This window comes from Lichenostomus cassidix, chromosome 25 (assembly GCF_008360975.1).
Source record: "Lichenostomus cassidix isolate B80296 chromosome 25, HeHo_3.0, whole genome shotgun sequence".
NCBI classification, from domain to species: Eukaryota; Metazoa; Chordata; class Aves; order Passeriformes; family Meliphagidae; genus Lichenostomus; species Lichenostomus cassidix.
Window position 1 is genome coordinate 224,157 of NC_139505.1, and position 21,557 is coordinate 245,713.

At 60.5% G+C, this 21,557-nt stretch overlaps 3 protein-coding genes across 16 annotated transcripts; 1 reads left to right on the plus strand and 2 right to left on the minus strand.

The window, feature by feature from the left end:
• The first annotated feature begins 2,341 nt into the window (after positions 1 to 2,341).
• On the plus strand, positions 2,342 to 6,956 carry SHE (Src homology 2 domain containing E). Its single transcript, XM_085082103.1, has 6 exons — positions 2,342 to 3,393; positions 4,023 to 4,149; positions 4,958 to 5,266; positions 5,669 to 5,819; positions 5,924 to 6,043; positions 6,476 to 6,956. The coding sequence occupies exons 1-6, from the start codon at positions 3,010 to 3,012 to the stop codon at positions 6,660 to 6,662; spliced, it is 1,278 nt and encodes a 425-aa protein (XP_084938229.1). The 5' UTR covers positions 2,342 to 3,009; the 3' UTR covers positions 6,663 to 6,956.
• Positions 6,957 to 7,484: 528 nt separating this feature from the next.
• On the minus strand, positions 7,485 to 11,116 carry IL6R (interleukin 6 receptor). 6 transcript variants are annotated; one of them, XM_085082101.1, is made up of 10 exons: positions 10,929 to 11,116; positions 9,943 to 10,188; positions 9,737 to 9,860; positions 9,200 to 9,384; positions 8,961 to 9,121; positions 8,741 to 8,885; positions 8,617 to 8,660; positions 8,424 to 8,487; positions 8,214 to 8,322; positions 7,485 to 8,139 (listed from the first exon to the last, which is right to left on the minus strand). In XM_085082101.1, the coding sequence occupies exons 1-10, from the start codon at positions 11,014 to 11,016 to the stop codon at positions 7,950 to 7,952; spliced, it is 1,356 nt and encodes a 451-aa protein (XP_084938227.1). In that variant the 5' UTR covers positions 11,017 to 11,116; the 3' UTR covers positions 7,485 to 7,949. The 6 variants fall into 6 exon arrangements, 4 of the variants coding, with proteins under 4 accessions (XP_084938227.1, XP_084938226.1, XP_084938225.1 ...); XM_085082100.1 differs by having other exon boundaries at positions 8,961 to 9,124; XM_085082099.1 differs by having other exon boundaries at positions 8,741 to 9,121.
• Positions 11,117 to 11,227: 111 nt separating this feature from the next.
• ATP8B2 (ATPase phospholipid transporting 8B2) lies at positions 11,228 to 21,423 on the minus strand. 9 transcript variants are annotated; one of them, XM_085082083.1, is made up of 27 exons: positions 21,248 to 21,423; positions 20,437 to 20,488; positions 19,662 to 19,775; positions 19,414 to 19,512; positions 19,195 to 19,256; positions 18,985 to 19,078; positions 18,559 to 18,629; positions 18,326 to 18,405; positions 17,960 to 18,118; positions 17,793 to 17,881; positions 17,526 to 17,722; positions 16,603 to 16,811; positions 16,379 to 16,422; positions 16,138 to 16,303; positions 15,880 to 16,068; positions 15,557 to 15,672; positions 15,244 to 15,408; positions 15,053 to 15,164; positions 14,821 to 14,926; positions 14,563 to 14,704; positions 14,294 to 14,477; positions 13,883 to 14,106; positions 13,502 to 13,585; positions 13,066 to 13,311; positions 12,843 to 12,981; positions 12,622 to 12,752; positions 11,228 to 12,529 (listed from the first exon to the last, which is right to left on the minus strand). In XM_085082083.1, exons 1-27 carry the CDS (start codon positions 21,298 to 21,300, stop codon positions 12,242 to 12,244), a joined length of 3,615 nt encoding a protein of 1,204 aa, XP_084938209.1. In that variant the 5' UTR covers positions 21,301 to 21,423; the 3' UTR covers positions 11,228 to 12,241. The 9 variants fall into 9 exon arrangements, with proteins under 9 accessions (XP_084938209.1, XP_084938210.1, XP_084938211.1 ...); XM_085082084.1 differs by having other exon boundaries at positions 20,430 to 20,488; positions 21,248 to 21,421; XM_085082085.1 differs by having other exon boundaries at positions 19,006 to 19,078; positions 20,430 to 20,488; positions 21,248 to 21,420.
• Positions 21,424 to 21,557: the final 134 nt, after the last annotated feature.

Consider the following 21,557-nt stretch of genomic DNA (forward strand, 5'->3'; position numbering starts at 1 on the left):
CAGGGCTGTCAGCTCCCACCCCATACTTGTCCCTGTCCTTTCGCCAAGCAGTTGGGTGAGCTGAGGCCTGAACTTTGTCCTGTTTATCCCCACTAGCCACACGTGGAGGCTCAGCCCCTTCTCCCCTTCGCTGTTGCACTGCGGCTGCAAGCTGCTGCAGGGAGTGGAGTGTGAGCACTGCTCCATCCCACCACTGCTCCTATCCCTGACCAGGACCTGCTCTGGCAGTGAACACCCAGTTCTATGGGGTTTTATTTTATTTTCCTTAAGCTATTGTTCCTGCTCACCTTGGTACTCCAGCCCTCCATGGGTGGGGTTGCTGCAGTTGTGGCCTGTTGTCTTGAATTCCCCTGGCTCTGTTTCAAGTATGCTGGCAGGAGATTTGGGTGTTGGAGCCATGTCCTAACTTGGGCCATGTCCTCGTCTGGAGGGCAGAACTGACGCACTAGTGTCAAAGATGGAACCATGGGTATTAATTCACTGTGTTTGAATAAAAGTCATTAGAAAATCAAAGAGCCTCAGAACTCCATTATCTGCTTCAGCAGCTGGTTCCCCGTCCTGCTCAGAGCCTTGGAATGAAAAGATGCTGTTAGGAGACGGATTACTGACAGCTGGAGGAGTGTCTCTGGCCTCAGCAGGGGACTATTTTTAAGTGCTTTGCTGAAGGACCAGAGGGTTTGTGATACTCAGCAGCTCTGTCCTGTGTCCTCCTGACCAGCACCTGTTGGGTTTCTGGGTGGTCTTCAGCCATCTTCATGGTACCTAGGGATGGAGAGGCAGAGGTAGCTGCACTCAGCTCCCACCTTTAACTCAGGAAGCTGCTAGGTAGTGGGTTAAGTTGGTTTAATGAAGGTTTAAAACACTCCTGGGGGTTTCTCTTTGGTGGAGACTGCTCTACTGCACCCAGTGATGGGGTTGGGTTGGGACTGAGTAAGCCGAGTTGGTTGGCAGAGCTCACAGCACACGCTCCAAATAATGGCAGCTTTACAGGCTGAAATGAGCAAGAAGATTGAAGAGGGCCCTGTGGGACACTCTGTCACAGGGATGCTGACCTGGAAGTGCAGCAGGAGCAGGCGTCTGGCAGGCATCTGGTCCTGTTCACACCTGTCCCAGCGAGGACCCATCCTGCTCTGAGCCGGCCTTGGCCTTCATTGCCATCACGCTGGCTCAGCGCTTGTTTTGTCTTCTCAGGGAAGCAGGTGTGTGGTGCCATCTGCCGAAGGCACTTTACTGCCACCACAGCCAAAGGCGTTCCCAAAGCCTTCCCTTCCAGGAGCTGGCAGAGAACAAGGACAGGGGGAACACTTCCCAAAGGAGACACATGCCACATTGGCACCACTGAAGCACAAACCATTAAGACAGTGCTGCCTGTGTGTCTGTCCTGTTGAAGCCCCGTAAAAATTGGGGGAACTTAAGTCTGTCAAGGAAACAAAATGAACCAGCAACCAAGTTTACTGATGAGTAAGTGGAGTTTTCCTAGGCCTCAAAAAGGCAAAACTGAAGCCAGCTGAGATCCCACTAGCAGTTCAGGCACCAGCCCACCAGTGACATTGAACCACTGCAGGGCACATCCTGCCCAGCAGCACCAGCTAGGAAATCGCCATCGCTTCCTATGGTGCTGCTATCACCCAGCACTTCCCCTATGCACAGAAAGAAGAGCTTGTATTCTGCCACAAACTCCCATCCTGGGAGCTATGGGAGCAATTTGCCACAAAACCCTCTTCCCATGCTGATGCAAAGGGGGAGAGATTGCTGTTTTAAGGGCCTCCTGGCACTGCAGCCCCACAGGAAGCCAAACCACTGGGCTCAGCTGGGCTTTTCCAGCAATGACAGCACAGCCAGAAGTAGAACTTGGCTAGTGTGGTGTGCACTTGGCTGTGGTGGTAGAGGGTGCACTGGCTGCACACAGTGTCTGTGCCCCATCAGGCTGTGCACAGGGTGCCGTGCATGGGGTCCTTGTACAAGGAGCACTGCACAGGGGTCTGCGCATAGGGGGCTGTGCACGATCTCCATCCATAGGAAGCACAGAGTCGATGCCCAGGTCAATTCACAGAGTCCATCCCCACGGTCTATGGAGGAAGCCCACGCACATAGGTCTGTTCTGTCCGTGGGGTCTCTGCCCAGGGGTCCACACGTAGTCCATCCGTGAGATCCATGTGCAGGATCGTCCCATCATCTGGGCAGGGTCACGACGTCTCCCAGCCCCACCGGGACGGGACCCCCACCGGAGCTTCCATGTCTTCCCCAGGGCTTCCCGGGGCTGCCGGGACGGCGGCTGCCTTCGCGGCCGGTGCTGCGCCGTTCCCCGGAGCCGCCCCCTCCGGATCTGGGCGGGGAGCGCTTGCCCTGCCACCGCCTCCATCCCCTCCGTCCCCTCTGTCCCCTCTGTCCCCGGCCCGGCCCGGCCCGGCCCGGCCCGCCGCCGCCGCATGGGGCCCCCCGGGCCGGCCTGATTCCCCGCCGAAGCCCCGCTGTCCCGGGAGACGGGCCCCCCGAGGAGCCGCGACGGGACCCCCCGGCTGCACGTTCCCGGCCGGGCCCTCCGGAGCACGGAGAGACCCACCCGGACCCCATCCCCAGGGGCAGGGGATTCCCGGAACCTCCCTGGGACTGCCCCGGCCGGACTTCTCTGACAGCCGACGAGACCCCCCGACGAGACCCATTGCTGGAGCAGATACCCCAGCCCTCTCCAAGACCCTTCCCCGGGACAAGGGACCTCGGAGGGGACGCGTTTCCATCCCCAGGCCCCAGGAGTCGGCACCCCTGGGGACCCACCAGCTGTCCCCGTCGGGGCGAAGGACGCCTGGAGCCCCCCACGAAGGTCCTGGTCCCCCGGCCCGCATCCCCCCTCCCGGGCTGGCCCCCGGCCGCAGAGGATCCCGTTTCCGGGGCTGGGGGCAGCCGGGCTGCCCAGGGCCCCCGGACTGACCCGACCCTGAGCCAGCGGGGCAGCCGTGGGGTGTCGAGGAGCCCCGGGGGGGCTGCGGCACCCTGCGTCTCCCCGGCTCCATGGCGGCCAAGTGGTTCAAGGAGTTCCCATCCAACCTGAAGACTGTTTCAGAGAGGGCTCGGCCGGGAAGCGGGAGCCTTGGGAAGAGCCGCAAGAATTCAACTGCTGAGTTGGGGGGCTACCGGGCGGCTGGGGGTGGCAAGGAAGGGTGCAGCCGGCTGTCACGAGACAACCTGCAGGGTTTGCTCCAGGCCGCAACCGGGAAGATGCGGAAGAATTCCCGAGCGGAGGGGGGCACACCTGAGGGTCCCCCCAAAACCTACATTAACCGCCTTATCAAGGTGGAGGCTCCCGAGAAGAATGGGAAGGGATACCCTGGACCCCTGCCTGCAGGCCTGCCTGCTTCCGAGCAGGACAAGGGGAAGCCCCCCAAGACAGAGACGGTAAGGCAGGGACCGGGAGCTGGGGGTGGAGGGGAACATGTGGGGAGCGTGAAGCACTGGCAGCTTTAACTGCTTTGGTCTCCGACTCATTAGCCTGGCTGACTCTGTCCTTTTATCCTGCCCAGCTCCACAGCCTTTAAATCCCTTCAAAGCTGCCTTCATCCCAACTGCCCTTCATCAGCCGAGTGGGGGTGGGGGGGTCATCGAGTATCCTCATCAAAGCCCGCATGTCCCATGCCAGCCTGACCCCAGAGCGCAGCTGCTGGTAAAACAAAGACTAATGTCAAGCTTTTCTGGGAAGTCAGACTTTCACCCCCGCACACCCTTGGGAGCACTGGGAGCCAGTCAGGGGGGTTGCTGTCACCCAAAAGGGTCCCAGAGGTCCCCCAGGCTCCTCCCCACCGCTGAGGTACATAGGAATGGTCTGGACTGCCCCCACCCAAAGGTGCCACTGGGTGCATTCTCTTGGGTTGTGGCACAGCTCCATTTACCCCAGATAAGCTGCCATCCTTCCCTTGGGACTCCAGTGTCCCAGTTCCTTGCCTGGTTCTGTGCTGGTGGCATCTCTGCCACCCCTGCTAGGACCTCCACCAGCCCCTTGAAGCCAGCCATGCCTATTCTCTGCTCAGGTCATCATCCTGGAGGATTATGCAGACCCTTATGATGCCAAACGAACCAAGGGGCAGCGGGACGCCGAGCGCCTGGGGGAGAATGACGGGTACATGGAACCCTATGATGCTCAGCAGATGATCACAGGTACATGCCATTTTGAGCCATACCACAGCACTGCCACTGGCACAACTCCCCAGCTGGGAGTCTGTGGCTGCCCTTGGAGCCACCCGGCGCAGGAGGCTCCGGGAACAGGAAAGCTGCTTGCCGCTTCCTGCGGCTGCGCAGGGCCAGATAAGGAGTGGGAGCAAGGCCGGACGCTGACCCGTGCTGGCTGGCCCCTCAACCCTCAGCCATGACCTGCTGCCGTCATGCAACGGGCACATGTGGCCAGTGCAAAGCCCTCAATGCCCCCTAGTCATCCCAGGGTACCACCCCCCAGGAGCTCCCCATGGCCCTGCCCCCCAGCCAGTGACCCCCCTGGCTGGTATGGTGACTGTCCAGCTGGCCATAACAACAGGAACTGACTGGGCCGGAAGCTGGAAATAAAAGATTTGCTGCTGATGTTTTTTTCCGTGCAGGGCAGACCAGGCTGTTAGGCAAAGACCGGCGCCGTGGGGAGAAGCAGGGTGCTGGGAGGGGTGAGCCCTTAGGATGGCCTTGCGTGCAGCTGAGCTCTGGCTTGGGGTGTAGCATCCTGCTGCCATGGAACCCAGCTGGCCCCACTGGCGTGGGTTCATGCCTGTGGCGCCAGCAGCCTCAGGGCTGGACAGCAGACCAGGCGCCATGAGGATGGGCCACTTCCTGCTCCAGCTCCTCCCAAGATGGTTCCCAGTGGGGCATTCCCAGTGTGGGGTCCCCAGTGCACATCCCTCCCCAAGAGCTGGTATTGGGAGTGGGGGGGTCTCAGGGGACACGCGGACCCATCCCTGACCCACCATCCGTCTTCCCACAGAAATCCGTCGTCGGGGCTCCAAGGACCCCCTGGTCAAAGCCATCCTGCTGCTGGACGGTCCTGGAGAGCCTGGGGAGGGGGCTGCCAAACTGGACCTTGCCAAGCGGCTGGGGGGCAAGGAGGTGGCAGGGAAGGGGCCACAGCTCTACGACACTCCTTATGAGCCTGGGGAGGGGGTGGCCGGGGGGACTCCAGAGCGCAGGGTGAGGGCTGGTGATGGGCGCCTGCCTGAGAATGACGAGCGCCCAGCGGGGGAATACGAGCAGCCCTGGGAGTGGAAGAAGGAGCAGATTGTCAAAGCACTGTCAGGTAGGGAATGAGGATGAGGGGAGGGACAAGCATGGGATGGGAATGGGAATGGGAATGGGATGGGGGCAGACTTTCTAGCAGGGCTTGTCACAATAGGACAAGATGCAATGGTTCTAAACTTTAAGGGGCACTTTAGATTAGATACAAGAAGTTTCTTGGGTTGAGGGTGGCAAGGCACTGGCACAGGTTGCCCAGAGAGGTGATGCCTGCAAGGTCAAGTTGGATGGGGCTCTGAACAACCTGATGGACCTGCAGATGTCCCTTTTCATGGTGGGATGTTGGAGCAGATGGGGACTGGCACACGGTTGGAGAAGGGGATGGGAGTGGGGACAGGGATGGAGCTAGGGATGGGGATTGGAAGTGGAAGTGGGGCTTTGGGTGCTCATATCTTGTCCCTCCCAGTCCAGTTTGAAGGCTCGGAGCGTCCTAAGGAGGAGACGCTGCGGCAGCATCTACGCCAGAAGAGCTGGACTCCCAAGATGCTGAAGCCGGCAGGCACCGAGCACAGCGATGGGGAGCGGGTGGACCCTGCCCTGGCACTGGAGAAACAGCCGTGAGTTGCGAGGCCGATCCATGTGTGGGATACGGAGCGAGAACGGACGGAGTGCCCAGTGTTTTGCCACGGCTCAGCGTCCCCTCTGTGTGTCCCCCCTACAGCTGGTACCATGGGGCCATCACGCGGGCTGAGGCGGAGAGCCGGCTGCAGACGTGCCGGGAGGCTGGCTACCTGGTGCGCACCAGCGAGACGGGCAGCGGCAAGTACTCCATCGCGCTCAAGTGAGTGTCAGGGTGGCCACAGAATAGAGGGGTCCTGCCCCCGGGGGTGGTCCCAACGTGGGGAGATGGGGCGAATCCCCACCCTGGGGCGATGCTGCAGCAGGCGTGCCCGCTGGCTGTTCACATCAAAGCCCTGATGGGGAGGAAGCACACAGACCCCGAGGGATGGTGCCCCCCGATTTACAGGGGGACCCAGGCATCCTGGTGTGGAGCTGGGGAGCCGGGGGGAAGCGGGGAGTTGCGGGGAAGACCGGCATGTCCCCCTCCCCGGCACATTGTCGGGAGGGCCAGTGGCGTTTCCTTCCTGAGGAAGTGCAGCCCCTGGAGCCGAAACAATCAGAGCGGGACGGGAACAAACAGGGGTGGATACGGCCGCGGGGCAGGCGGGCGCCGGGGGGCTGGCGGCAACACTGATGCCTGCTGGCCGCCCAGGACCAGCCAGGGCTGCGTCCACATCATCGTGGCCCAGACCAAGGACAACAAGTACACGCTCAGCCAGGCCAGCGGCGTCTTCGCCAGCATCCCTGAAGTTGTGCACTACTACTCCACTGAGAAGCTGCCCTTCAAGGGGGCTGAGCACATGACCCTGCTGCACCCCGTCCACTGCAAGCTGCATTAGTGTCTGCTAATGCTCCCTCCGAGTGGCCTACGACCCCCACCCCTGTGGTATGAGGCAGGGTGTGGCCACAGCGATGGGCATGTGCCACGGGAAGGGTCCAGTGAGAACCCCTTTGTCATGTCCCGAGTCCTCAGGGGACGCTGGACTCCAGCACGGCTGTCACCCATTTGCTGGAACAAATCCTGACCACCCTGTGCCAGAACCGACTTGACACTGGGCTGTCCGAGGTGGGGGGACACGGTGAGACTGGGAAGTGTAATGATCTAGCAAAATAAACTCATTGGCTGAGAGGGACCAGTGGTCCTGGGGGCCTGGGATGGGGCTTGTGTTGGCAGGAATCACCACGGTTTTGGGGACCAGGGGTACTGGGGCTCCCCCACTCGCACATCTGCATCCTGCCAGGCTTTTTATAGCGGGGGGCCAGCAGAAGGGAAGGGGAACACTGTCCCCAGGGTGCCTGAGCACCCTCTCCCCTCGTTCTGTGGTTTCCTGCCTGGGTGCAGCTGCAGCTCTCTCGGGTGTTGCACAACCCAGCATGGGCTGGGCCTTGCATGACAGAGGAGGCATGGCCTGGGTGTGCAGGGCATGGGGTTTGTGGCATGAAGGGGTGCACAGCACAGGGGGTACAATTTGGGAGGCACCAGTGAAACAGGGAGCACAGCATGTGATAGATGGTGGGGGCACAGTTGGGGGGTATAGCAAGGGAGAGGGTGAATGGAGTGTGGGTGCAAAGCCCAGTCTCAGCCCCCTATACTGGAGACACTCCCAGGCAAGAGGAGAGCTGCAGCAACCCCTCTGTTACCCACCCCCTCCCAGCACCCATTTCAGTATAAATCCAAAGCATTTATTGGAGGCAAATTGTCCTGTTTCCCCAACATGTGCTTTAAAAAGGAGCCCCGAGGGGGCTGGAGCAGAGGTATGGGGCTGATCCAGCCAGGCCCCTCCTCCCTCTCCAACCCCCATGGCACTGTAGGGACCAGGCCTTTCCCTGCAGGACCCCCAAACCCGATCCTGGGCCAGTTCCCACAGTCTGGCGCAGATGTACTTCCAGCGCTGTCACTCCTGACCATCCCAGTTTGGCCAAGGTGCTGGAGGTGCCCGTGGAACCCAGTCTGGGGCCCTCCCCAGCTGCTTCTCCATGGGGGGTGGCACTGATTTCCCTCCTCAGAGGCTGGTTCTAGCCCCAGAGCCACCCGAGAGTGGGGCGGAACTGCTCCCAGAGCCACATTGCAGCCCTGGGAACACCCATCCAACCCCCAAGCACCTACAAGCATATTCAGCCCCTGGCTACTGCCCTGAGGAGGAATAGTCTGAGTGGGTGATGTGGAGCGTTCCAAGGGCTGCAGGGGCAGGGGGTGAGAGCAGAGGGGTGTCACTGAGTGTGGAAGGGGGGAGGCCTAGAGGGACCAGCATGTGCTGCCCCTCACCCTCCGGCTTGGTCCTTTCCTGCTCACTTCTCCACCATGTCTGCCTGTACCTGCAGGGGAGGAGAGTGGCCCCAGGTCAGGGGGGGCAGACAGAGCCCCGCACACCAGCTCCCTTGGCACTCACCTCACCACGATGCCAACAAAGAGGGCGATGCCAAGGAGCAGACTCCCCCCGGTCACCAGGAAGGCATAGGGGGATGCCACAGGATGGGTGCTGGGTTCCATGACAAACCCTGACACAGAGAGAATGGATGGGCTCATTGCACAGACAAGGGACCTGGATGTCCCAGCGCCCCACCCCCAACCCAGGAACCTTTCCTCACCACCTCATTACCATGGTCCTCCCCAAAGAGCCTGGGGGGCAGTGTCACCCCATAGGTGCCATCTTCCATGGGGACCTGCAAAAGTTGGGGGGGGGCACAATGGGACAGGGCAGCCCCCATGCCCTGGTGTCCCCTTGTCCCACATGGGGACAGGAGACCCATTCAGGAGTGTGTGATGGTTCCCAGGGCTGAGACCATCATTACCTGTGAGCTGAAAGGCTCCATTTCAGAGATGAGGTCTCTAGGATCTGCACAATGAGGAGGCAGTATGAGGCTGGGAGACCCCATGCTGAGCCCCCAGTCTCAGGGCCCCATGTTTCCCTCCTACCTGTCCAGGGGGTGCCCACGGCCTCCTGGCTCCACTCACTCCATGCGCCATGGCCGAACTCATCCTTCGCCCTCACCTGCACCACATGCCTTGTCCCGCGCCATGCATCACGAATGTCCAGCCATGTTGTTGTCACCTGATCCACCTGGAGGGGACACAGGGCTGGGGACAGGCTGGCCAGGAAAAAGCAACAGCTCCATGCCAGCAAGCGGGTTCTCACCTCTGTGAAGGCTGGGGCAGGCTCAGGGCGGTAGCGGACCTGGAAGCGGAGGCAGTAGAAACGAGGGTCCCAGGATGAGGGGTAGGACCAGTTGACCTGCAACCGCTGTGGTGCCTTTTCCAGTGCCTCCACTGTCACATTGATGGGGGGATCTGGCTTCACTGCTGGGGAAGAGGGGGCTCAGGGCCTGGCTTTGCAATCTCAGCCACCCCAGCGCCCAGCAACAGGACAGCACTTACGGACACCACTGAGTGTAATGATCTTGTCTTTGCCAGCTGAGCCACCTGCGCTGTTGCTGACACACGTGGACACCACAAGATGTTTGGTGTCATCGGTGCCAGGTGGCACCTTCACCCGGCAAACAAACTTCTGTGCCTTGGAGAAGTAGCGGCACCGCTGCTCTGTGGCATTCTCAGCCACAAACCTGTGGGATCACAGATTGGGGGTGCTGCAGCATGCTGTAGGCGTGGGGTGGTTGGAGGGAACATGTCCTGTGCTGTGGGGTCCTGGTCAGTGTCAGGGAAAGGGTCTGTGGGGAGCGATTCATTCTGTGCCACGGGGTCCCGGCCAGCAACAGGGAAAGGGTCCATGGGGAAGAAACACATCTCATGCTGTGAACTCCCAGCCACCCAGTAGCTTCTAGGGAAAGGGTCTGCAGGGAGGGAAGCATCCCAAGCCATAGGGTCCCAGATGGCACCAGCAAAAGGGTCCATGGAGAGGGACATGTTCCGTCCTATGGGGTCCCAGCCCATGGTGGATACAGTGACAGCACTCACCTCCTCTTCACCCAGAGCATCGCCTTTGTCCCCGGGGATGGCTTTTCCTGCTGTGGCCACTCACACAGGACATCCTTGTCATGGCTCCGCCGGTAGCAGGAAACCCGGGGAGTTTCAGGGGGCTCTGCAAGGCAGGGAGGTGCTGGGGGACAGGGGCCATCACAGGCAATGCTACCAGGGATATCCCCACCCCAGCCTGGACCCACCTGCCACCAGCAGCTGCAGGGAGCGTAGCAGGTGACTGCCCACAGAGCAGCTGTAGCGCCCAGAGTCTTCATAGCGCAGCTGCCGCAGGACCAGTGTGTTACCCTCTGCCAGCTGCCGTCCCTGGCGCCCTGCTGCCCCCCGCTCCTCCACCTGCCACAACACTGTGGCATTTGCAGGCACCTTGTCCTGGCAGGTCAACGTGACATTGGCTCCCAGGTGGCCCAACAGTGTGCCCCGTGACAGTCCTGGAGGAAGAAGAGGGGACCAGGTGATGAAAATGAGACCCCAGGCCCAGTGGGTGTCCCTGGAGACGGGAGGCACCCCATCATCTGCTCCCCATGTCCAGTGACTGCTGGGAGTCAGGGCACTGAGCTGGAGAGTGGCAGTGGTTCCCCACATAGTGGGATACTGGACCCCTGGCACTGCAATAGGGATGGGCACTGCACCACCTGATGGGCTGGATGTTGAGGGGTCTGGTGGTGGGGTGCATAACTCAAGGACGGTGGCAGACTGGGACTGGTGGTCCTGGGAATCTCTGGGTGGGGGTCCAGTGACAGAGGGGTTAAGCAGCTGCAGTCGCTGGCGGCTGGGTCAGGCCTGGGCAGCGCTCCCAGCTCCCTCCAAAGGTCAACGGCCAATGTGAACCTGCTGTTTCCTTTGGCTCCTGCTGCTGGGAACACACGCAGCCAGCACCCGGGACACAGCACCCAGTACCGAGTACAGAGCACCCAGCACTCATCCAGCACCCCATACCCATCCAGCACCCCGGACACAGCACCCCAGCCCAAGCCCCCACTGCCCCCAGAACTCCCAGGGGTGGCCGGTACCCCCACCCGCCCGTCTCCCCGGGCCCGGCTGAGCTCCTCCGGGGCAGGCAGGGAACCGCGTGTGTCCCCTCCCCGTGCTCGGATCCACAGGGCCCAAGTACCGGGAGAGGCTCAGGGCCAGCCCCCTCTCCCGCCCTGCCCGGTACGGTCGCACTCACCGGCGGGGCCACAGGGCCGCCCGGCGGCGAGGTGGAGGAGGAGGCGGAGAAGGAGGAGAAGGAGAAGCGGCCCCGGCGACCACGCCATACGCTCAGTCCCGGGTAGAAAAACATCAGCGGAGCCGCCAGGGCCCCCGGTTGTGAAACCGGGCGGAGGGGCGGGGCGGCACGTGCGCCGGGGGGGCGTGGCCAGTGCACCGAGAGGCGGGGCGAGCCGACACCGCCCCCTCCCATCCCGCCCTGCCGGGACCTCTCTCGTACCCTCCCCCCGTCTCCCCCGGATACAGGACACGGCAGAATCTGCTCAGAACATTTTTTTCTTTCTTTAAATAATTAAAAAAAAAAAACTGGTTTTTTTTTTTCCCCCACAGGAACCATAAAATGATACAATTCCGCCAGACAGAAACGCGTCATAAATTATCCACCACGATCCGCGTCCCCTCCACCGAAATAACTCCAAAACCCCCCCAAATTCCCTCCACCCCTTGCCAAAACCCGTCTTAACAAGCTCCTCTTTGGTATTGCGTCCCTGGGACCCCAACACCCCCAGAGACTCCCGGGGGGTCCCCCATTGCCCACCCACACCCTAGGAGCGCTCAGTCCCGCGGGAGCTGGGGAGGAGAAGGGAGGAAGCAGAGGCCGAGGGTTGTGCAAGACCACTCGTGGGAGTGAATCACGGCAGCTGCCAACACCCAGCCTCCCTGTGGCACAGAACACTTCTCCTTTCCCACCCAGCACCCACTGTCCTGGTGAACTCCGAAGCGGGTGACCTTCCTTCCCCCTTCTCCCTGTACACAGCCAAGAAAGAAGTCGCTCTGTGTACTCAGAGGGTTTTTCCTTCCTTTTTTTTTGGGGTTTTTTTTTTGGTTGCTATTTTCTGGGGGTCTTCTTTTTCCTTTCTTTGTTTATATAAAAAAAAAGACACATTGGTGAGAAGCAGGGAGAGGCCAGGGTCCCCCCAGACTCCTGCACCTCTGGCATGATACATTCGTGTGTGATGGGGCATTTGCATTCAGTGGAATTGAATACTGACAGAGGAGCGAAGGGGGTGGGGCTGCTGGCGATGACATCCATCCATCCATCAATTCATCCATCCATCCATCCATCCATCCATCCATCCATCCATCCCAGGGAAGGAAAGAGTCACCTATACAGGTGACAGTCCAGACTCCTCCAAACCTCAGCACTGGCCCCAACATGACCTCTGCTCCCACCGTGGGACCCTGCTGACAAGGGGCTTTGCCCTCCCCAGGGTCAGGGGCAGAGGAGGGGAGCCCCCAGCTGCACTGGAGGGAACGTGATCCCCTTCAGCCTCAGACCTTCAGAGTCTTGTCAGTTGCGCCACTGGGGCTGCCAGCACTGCTGTCCTCGGAGCCCTTCTTCTTCCACAAGGTCTCGATCCAGCTGGTGCTGGGGCGGGGGGTGAAGCTGGAGAGTGCCAGGGAGCTGAGCCGCATGTTCTTGCCGGACATGATGAGCTCCCCAAAACCCTCCTGGTGGGAGAAGGCATAGCCAGAGCGGCGTGAGCCCACACGCCCTGCATGCCGCATGCACCGGTGTTGTGTCTTCTGCTTCTTCCGTACCAGCTGAGTGTAGCGCACCTGGGGACACAGGGCCAGGGTCAGGAACCTGTGGAACCACCTCTTCTCAGGGACAGGACCCCATGTCTGCTCCCATAGCTGTGTATTCTCACCGTGTCTGAGAGTTCTGGTTTCAGGTCCAGCTTAAGGAAGCGAAAGGCCACAACGGGCATGATGCAGACCACAGTGGTGAGGGCGATGGTCAGCCAGACTGTGGGCTGGGCCAGTGTGTTCTGCGCGTTACCTGGGGGGAAAGCATGAGTCCAGTGAAGGCTAGGCTGACGCAGCACCCTGCTGGGGTGGGAGGGCTTAGGACGTCCCTCCAGGCACTCACCCACAAAGCGGAACTGGTTGGGGAACATCCGGAAGAGGCCATCGCTGTGCATGGTGAAGAGGATGGCAAAGTAGGCAGCCAGGCTGCCCCAGATGAAGAAGTGGTTGATGGCTGTCCAGAATCCTGTATCCAACCCGATCTGGTGGGGGGATGCAGGAGGAGACATGGATCAGGGGACGCCAGAGGTGCCCATTGGACTGGGGCCAAGTAGCCATATCCCTACCTGCACACTGACGACAATCACCAGGGAGGTGGCGACAGTGACAGCAAAGGACTGGTAGTCAGCGAGCTGGGCGCCGTCATCACGGGTGGCGTCAGCAAAGACGCCGTAGGGGATGAAGAACATGAGGACAGAGGTGTAGATGCCCTGGGCAATGCAGATGAAGAACTCCCGCTTGTTGAAGAGCAGGTTCAGCTGTCCAGGCTCATAGAGCTTGGGGTACTCCATGCTCCGCTGCTCTGGCACATCCTGGGGGCATGGGACACTGTGGGCACCTCCCTTTAGCCCTGGGCAAGAGCAGCCTCCACCACAGCCCAGAGTGACAAGACAGCCCGACTCAGGCACCCAGGAAGCCTTTCTTCCCACAGGGTGGGCATGAAGGGAAGTGGGACAAGCTCCTCACACACCCAGGGACCCCCATCACTGTCCCCCACCATACCTGGTCAAAGACACCCATAGCGAGCACAGGCAGCGACGTGTAGACAATGTTGTACAGAGTGATGAAGTACTGGTCATACACTGTCTGCATGGAATGGAGCACTCAGCAGGGCATGAGACCTGCCCACCCCGTGTCCCAGCCGGCCCCCAAGTCCCTGTGCCCACAGCTGCAGGGACAGGAGAGCTGCTTCCAGCCCCCCAGGATTTCTCACCCCTCCCTACCCCAGGCTCCTCATACGCACTGCACACTGGATGCCAGGCTGTGCCTCCTGGCTCAGGATGAGTCCCGATAGGGAGCCCAAGGACCAGGACACGCTTCAGAGCCGAGGAATCCTGCAGGAAAACCCTCCCCAGCTCTGAGCGAGAGAAGCCACCAACCCACCTGTGCCGAGAAGCCACAGAAGAAGCCAAACCAGAAGTGGACCATAGTGAAGGCAAAGTTCTTGTAGAAAAAGTAGCAAAGAAACTTGCACATGCGCAGGTAGGACCAGCGCCCATGCACCAGAAGAAGGCGCTGTAGGAACTTGAACTGGGAGAAAGAGTAGTCGGAGGCCAGCACGGCCTGGATGCCTTCCTGCCCACTGATGCCCACCCCAATGTGGGCAGCTGTGGAGGGAAGGAGAGATGGGTGAAGAGAGGCCTGCCAGGAACACAGGGGATGAGAGCAGCACCCCCAGCACAGGCACTTAATTCCTGTGGAACACAGAGGGGTGAGGACAGGGGCTCCCACAGGCCCCAGGATGGTGCAGGGGAGGCCCCGTCTCTCCTGTGGTCCCCAAATCTCAGGCCTTACTTTTGATCATGCTGACATCATTGGCCCCATCCCCAATGGCCAAAGTCACAGCTTTCTTGTACTTCTTCACCAGCTCCACCACCTGGGCTTTCTGCAGGGGTGTGACACGGCAGCAGATAACAGCCTTGCAGGCACATGCTGTCTCCAGGAATTCCACCTCCATGTCTGCCTCCAGCGCATGGGCCTGCGAGGAGAGAGAGGAACAGCTGGAGTCATGGTCTGCAGCCAGGTACAGGGCCTTGTCCTGCCTGGCACTCCCAGGGCCCTACCAGGCTGTGCCCATTGATGACCAGGGCATATTCGCCCGCAATGGCTTCCAGCACAGAGGTGAACTTGGAGGAGAGTTTCTCCTGGTAGGAAAAGCCATTGCCAACAGAACGCGGTGTGTCCATCATCTTCTCCCGGGCTTTCCTGAGGAGAGAGGGGGCGTGGGGTTCCAGCTCAAGGCCTTTCCATATCTCTAGCTCCCCCACTCGCAGCTGTACCTCACACTGGCACTGCTATGTCCTCTGCCCCACAACCCTCACCTGAGCTCTTCTCGCACCTCCAGCACAGTGTGGCCTGTGACCACGAACACCTCTGTCATGTCATCTGTCAGCATCTTGCAGGAGTAGCCAATGTTCACAGCTGTTTCTGAGGATAGGAAACCAGGGGCTGTGAGCCAGGGTCCTCCCAGGAAAGAGCAGTAGGAATCCCAGGCTGGTGGAATCCAGCCTATAAACATCCTCATCTCCAGCCAGTGCCTCAGCCATGCCTCACCCTGCTTGTCCCCTGTCAGCACCCAGATCTTGATGTTGGCCAGTGTCAGGATGGCGATGGTTTCAGGGACCCCCTGCTGCAGTTTGTCCTCAATGGCTGTGGCTCCAAGCAGCTTGGGGACCCAAACAGGTGGGAGGTCAGCAGAAGCTATGCCCAGCCACCACCTACTCCTCAGCCTCCAGCCCACCTACCATCATATCATGCTCCACCTCATCGTAGAGCCGAGCCAGGTGATCCTCACGGGCCTCAGGGGCACTGCCAGCTCGGTGCAGCCGCTCGGACCAGTCCTTGTAGTAGCTCTCCTCCAGGTCTTTGTAGGCCAGCACCAGCGTCCGCAGTCCCTCGCCAGCGTACTCCTGCAAGTGGTCAGAGCTCGGTGCGCTGGCAGACCCTGATAGTGTCCCCAGACCCCCCTGTTCCTAGGACAGTGCACAAGCCCAGCTCAGGCTCCTGGGCAGCCATTCTTTCCTCCCCACCCTGCCTGCAGGAACCTATCCCACGCACATTGAGGTGGTCAGTGGTGATGCTAGTCAGGTCCTGGTTGACAGCATGCAGTCGCTCCAGCAGGATGGTGTCAGCGCCTTTGCAGTACAGCCGGATTTTACCCTCAGGGCTGCGGACTGTGAAAAAGAGGGGACAAGATGCCTGACTCAGGAGTGCAGGAGCAGGTCGCACTCTGACCCCGAGCCATCAACCTGCCAATGCCCCCACAGTTACATCCCCATCAGTGTTGGACTGGTCCCCCAACACACTGCACTGAGCCCCATGCCACAGTCCCACGTGGCCTTCCCAGCCCCACAGCCCCTGTGCCATGCCCAGGACCTTACCAATGACAGACATGCGCTTGCGGACGTTGTTGAAGTCCAGGATGGCCAGCAACTGGTAGGTGATGGCTTGACCCAGCTCATGCACTGTGATGGTTTTGGGTGTGCGGGACCGGAACACAAAGCCAAAGTTTCTGGCAGCCGTGACCAGCGCTCCCTCATCTGGGGACTGTGCCTTGTACAACAACTCCCCTGTGGGCAGCATGAGGGTCAGCAACAGTGTCTTGTGACCCACAAGGACAGGTCCTGCCTCACACCCACCTTCACTCTTCTCCTCGGACATGACGGTGTGACAGAGCGACAGCAGGCGGAAGAACTCATGCACATGGAGGTCTCCCAGCTTGACGGCTTCCAGCAGGCTGGGATCCCAGAACTGGAACCGTGGGTCTGCCAGAGGGTTGAAGGAGAAGTCGACTGGCTCTGGCCTCTGGCAGGGGCAAAAATGAAGTTACCCCCCTGTGGCACTTGGCGTGGGCAGGTGCCAGACTGACAGCACCCTTACCTCTCCCAGCTCTGCCTTGTGACCTAGCACATCCTGCACATCACCTGCAAAATGGGGTATGGAATTAACCATGACAGAGACCCAACACCGTGGCAGTTGTGTTGCTCACAATGCTTCAGCTGAGCACCCTTGTCCCCTGGCTGCCCAAACAGTCAGCAGGAGGGGAGCCAGTGCACCCCCACCCTGTGGGCAGCCTCAGCTCGGCCCTGGCAGCTGGTACTCACCGTAGCTGTGCCCATTCACAGAGCACTTGCTGAAGACCATGATATTCTGGGTGAGGGTGCCAGTCTTGTCAGAGAAGATGTACTCCACCTGCCCCAGCTCCTCATTAAGGGTGGTAGTGCGGGCCTCAGCCGGCGTCCGGCGCTTGGCACAATACATCTTCTTGTCCCAGTTGATGAAGTAGCTGTGCCCAAGCCGGATCACCTCCACGCTGCAGGAAGATGGCTGGGTGTCACTGGGGCAGGGCAGCACATTCTGCTGAACCAGTGACGGGCACACACATGCACACCCCAGACCCTCAGTGACCTGGGCTCTTCAGCACCCCAGGTACCCCCTGCTGCTTGCTAGCTCCCACACCCTTCCCAGAAGCTGGCCTGCAACCCATTCCTGCTGACAGCCACCGCTAAGCCAGGGCTGGGGACTGAGGCAAGGCATCCAGGTGGCAAGCCCATGGGGCTCCCCAGGCATCTCATACATCTATGCTCCCCAGACCCCCTCTCCAGCCCCCAAGGCAGACAGCAATGAGCTAGTGGGAGCGGTGGGGGTGACACATTCTTACCTCAGGGCTAAGAGTGACAGAACCCATGCTGGGGAACGAAAAGAGAGAGAAATTAAAAGAGAGAGAGAAGGGGACAGTGCAGAAGCCTGGGAGCTGTAGGAGGGCAGAGCAAAATAACCAGCATGCAGCCAGGGCAGGGAGAGATGAGCAGCCAGACAGACACAGCCAAGGCAGCCCTGAGGGACCCGTGGGGTCTCAAGTCTTGGGGCGTCCCTGAAGGCAGACATGGCCCGTCACCAAGAGAGCAGCCCACACCCACCCCACACACAGTTCTGCCTGTGGGTCTCCATCCCTGTCTCCCCTCCCCAGAGGGCACCCCTAATTTCTAATACACCCCCTGCCCAGCCCCTCTGCCCCCTGTCCTACCTCACGTAGAGCGAGATGGGCACCACAGTGTTGAGGATGATGATGTAGGACCAGAAGGAGAGGAAGCCAGAAAAGAAGGCACTGTGCACCCCCTCGTCCCAGGGCAAGTAGATCTGGAAGCAGACGCCCACCTCGTGCTCCCAGATAGCATTGCCAATGGCCAGGATCACTCCCATGCACACCAGGAATCCAAAGATCTGGAGACAGGACGGTACATCAGACTGACTGGGTCAGAGCCAGGGCTCCCAGGATCTCCGTTCTGCATACCCAGAGCACCAGCGTGTTCATCAGCCGGTCAATGCTTGTCCGCTTAAATTTGGTCCGGCCACTGTTCTGCATCAGTTTTGTGTCAGGCCCTGGGGAGCAGGAAGGCATCAGGGGGTGTCTTTCCCTCCCCTCTGTGCAGCACAGTAGCAGCTGCTGCCTCAGCTTACCTGCAAAGATGACGAGGCCAAAGCACCACTCAGTGTTGCGCAGGACACAGCCCCGCAGTAGCATGTTCTGGTTGCTCAGGGGGTACTTGTTCTCCTTCCAGTACAGAGTCCCACCAAACTTGTCCAGTTTGTTGTTGGGAGGTTCACAGATCACCTCACCTAGGTGCACAGTATGGCTCAGCTGGGACTTGCCTACTCCATGCGGTTATCTCCATTCCAGTGCTCGCAGCACCATCCCTGGCTCTCCAGAGATCTGCCCTGAGTCGCAGGATGACAACGCCACGTGGCTGGTCCTGGTCTATCCAGGGTGATGCAGGAAGGAATGTGGGGCTGCCCTGTGGTAGAGGGCTGGTCCCAGGCACTCACCATCAAAGTGAGCCAGCTTGCTGGTGTCCCCCAGCTCTGCGGTGACGGGGATGGCCTGACGCACCTTCATGTTGGTCTCTCTGCAGGCAAGGAGGCACCACATGAGGGTTAGAGACAGCCCGGCAGGGATGACCTTTGCAGGTGCTGCCCAGCAGCTCCTGCCCTACCCACAGCCCACTCTCACTTCCACCTCCTGCCTTCCCCAGCCCCCCAAGGTGAGCGAGGGCACCTACCCATCCAGCTCTGCAGTCTCTATGTAACATAACCCATGGGGTTCGCTGCTGGAGAGGAGGAGGAGGTCGGCCTGCTGGGAGAGATGTGTGAAGGGTTGTGCCAACACTGGGGCACCCAATGCCTTCCCAGGGAAGCTCCTGGCCCTTGGATGCCCTTGGAACTCCCTGGAGCATCTGCAAAAGCTGTCCCTAACCCCATGCATCCTTTGCATCTGAGCCTAGCCACCATTGCTCCAAGTGCCCAGACCCTCAGAGTTTAAACATGCCTCCAACATAGCTCCAACTCTCCAACATAAGTGCAACTTCCAGGCTGGGAAGTTCCTAATGTCCCCAACCTGAGAAGTGATGGTGGAGCAAAAAAGCCCAAAGTGGGAGTGGCACTACACCATTCCACGGTCCCTGTGTGCTACCCAGCTGGGATTGTACTTGTCTCAGGGCTGCACTCACCGCCACAAACTGGTTGTTCTCCAACTTGATGATGTCTCCAACACGGACATTCATCCACTGCTCCTGCCGAAGGCTGTGGAGGGACAGTGGACTGGAGTCAGACAGGAGCCCTGTCCTGCCCACTGCCCTATGCCATGTCCCGCAGCATCCCTGGCCCCCTCTCCACTGCTCTGTGCCTGTGACACTCACACTCCACCGATCAGGACCTGAGACTGCCGGTTGTTCACCTGGTTGTCGCTTTTATGGCGGAACTGGGAGCAGGGGGAAGAGACAGAAGTGTCAGCCTCTTGGGGATGGGGTCCCGTGCCCCCCTGCTGTCTCAAATATCACGGGCCTGGGCACTGCACCCCTGCACAGCATCCCAACCCCCTGCCCAGTGGGCAGAGGGGCGCAGGGGGAACCACTCACATAGTCATCAGTGGCGTCTTTGACAGCTGTGATGGTTAAGACAAGAACCAAAGGCACAATGGTGGTAAACCAGGAGAGTGAAGAGATCTGAGGAATCAGCTGAGGACAGGGAACAGGAATTAACAGGGGAACTAGCCAGCCCCAGGCCCACGCTGCCCCTGCTCGAGGGTGCCAAACCTCCCCAATTCTGAAGGATGAGAGTGGTTGAAGCCCCCCTGCATGCCCAGGCAGGGAAGTACTGCACTCACCTGCAGGATGAGGAGGAAGAGGAAATAGGTGTTGGCCACTTCCTGGAACTGCTCGAAGAGGTTGACAGGGAGGAAGGTGACAATGTTGTACTTGGAGGTCTTGATGCAGTTACTCTGGGGATGGATGGGGCAAGAACAGGGTTTACAGGCTGACAAGGCCCCATAACCCCCCCAAATCACTCTGGAGGGCAGGGCTGTGGCTCACTATGATCTTTTGGGGGGTCTAGGCTCCTGCTCCTGTGCTACCTCTGGCAGCTTCCTTGGGAAGCCAATTCCTCAGTCTCAGTCACCAGCTGGTACCCTGAGACCAGCTTCTTCCAGCAGCAGTACCTGGCCCCCATAAGGGTGACCCCAAACCACACCCCCTGCTCCCCTCTCTGCAGCCAGCTCTGGAGCAGCCAGGGATAACCTCCAACATGGGGGGAAGTCAAGGCGAGCACTTTCCTCCCCTAGCACCTTCAGAAGCTGACCCATGAGCCACACACAGAACCACACTGGAATGTGGGACCACGCTGGGATCTGGGCAGAGCCAGGAGGTTCTGGGCTTTGGCCAAGGATGGGGGGCTGAATCCCCCACATAGAGTGCAGTGCCCCCCATCCCGTCCTCACAACTCTATTGCCATTAATGTCATCAGCACCATTTTCTCAGACATAAACATCTTTTAGTCGTAATGCCCCACTCTACTGACATGTGGGTGATTCAGGCCCCAGCCCCCCAAACCTGCCCGAGGACCCCTGGGAGGGGGTTCAGCCCCCGCCCTCACTCACAGCGTACTGGAACTTCTCGTTGTATTCCCGTGCGTTGGCTCGCACTCGACGCTCTTCCTCTGCAACACAACACCCTGTCATCCCCTTGCAACCCGACAACCCCCTGCATCTGCTGCCAGACAGTCCCAAGACCCTGAACCCTGACACCCCAATCTCCTCTGCATCATGAGAGCCAAACTAATCGCAGAATCCCAGAATTGAGGATTGCCCCCAGCTGTGTCATGTGGCCCTGTGCTCCCCCACGCCAGGACCTGTACCCCTGCACACCTAGAAACCCCAGCCCTGATCATCTGTATATTGAACTCTCAAATTCTGCATCCCCAGACACCCCCAAGCCTGCACTGCTAGACCGCCAGCCCTGCTTACTTGTACTCCCAGAGCTCCAGATTCTGCATCCCCCGTGTGGTTTATCTGCTCCCCCAGATCAGCATCCCCAGGCCGCCAGAGCCTTCCGGCCCTGCGCCCCCAGATACTGCATTCCCAGATCACGTCTCTGCTCCCTCAGCCCCGCTCAGCTGCACCCCTGCACCCCCATCTTTGCATCTCCCGCTTCCCATTTCTTCTCCCCTGCGGTGCCCCCTCCGCACCCACCCGCCCTGCCGGGGTCGCGGACCCTCTTCCACTTCTCGGCTAGCTCCCGGGGCACCGCCCCGGCCCCGGCTCCGGCCCCGGCCCCGATCTGCCGCTGCCGCTGCCGCCGCCGGCCCGGGCCGGGCCATCCCACCCCACCCCGCCGCGTTACTGGGGCAACGGCCGCACTGGAGCCCGACCGGGACCCACCCGGGCCTCAGCCTCGGGCCCACCGCGCCCCCGCTTACCCGGGGCCCGGCGGGCCGCGCACCGCTCCATGTCCCGCGGCCCCGCAGCCCATGGGGAGCGGGCGGGCGGCCGGGCCGGGCCGGGGCCGCTGCCTCTGCCGCCGCCTCAGCTCCCCATGGCCGCAGCGGCGCCGGTCGGCGGCGGAAGTGAGGTGAGGGGCGCGGGGAAGAGACGGTGCGCCGCCCCGGTGGGGGCCCGGACTACAGCCTCGGGGGTGTCCTGGTCAGCGAGGCGGTCCAGGGGGTCCCGGGGAGCGGGGCGAGTCCAGGGGGGCCAGAGACAGCGCCAGGGCGTCTCGGAGGACTCCCG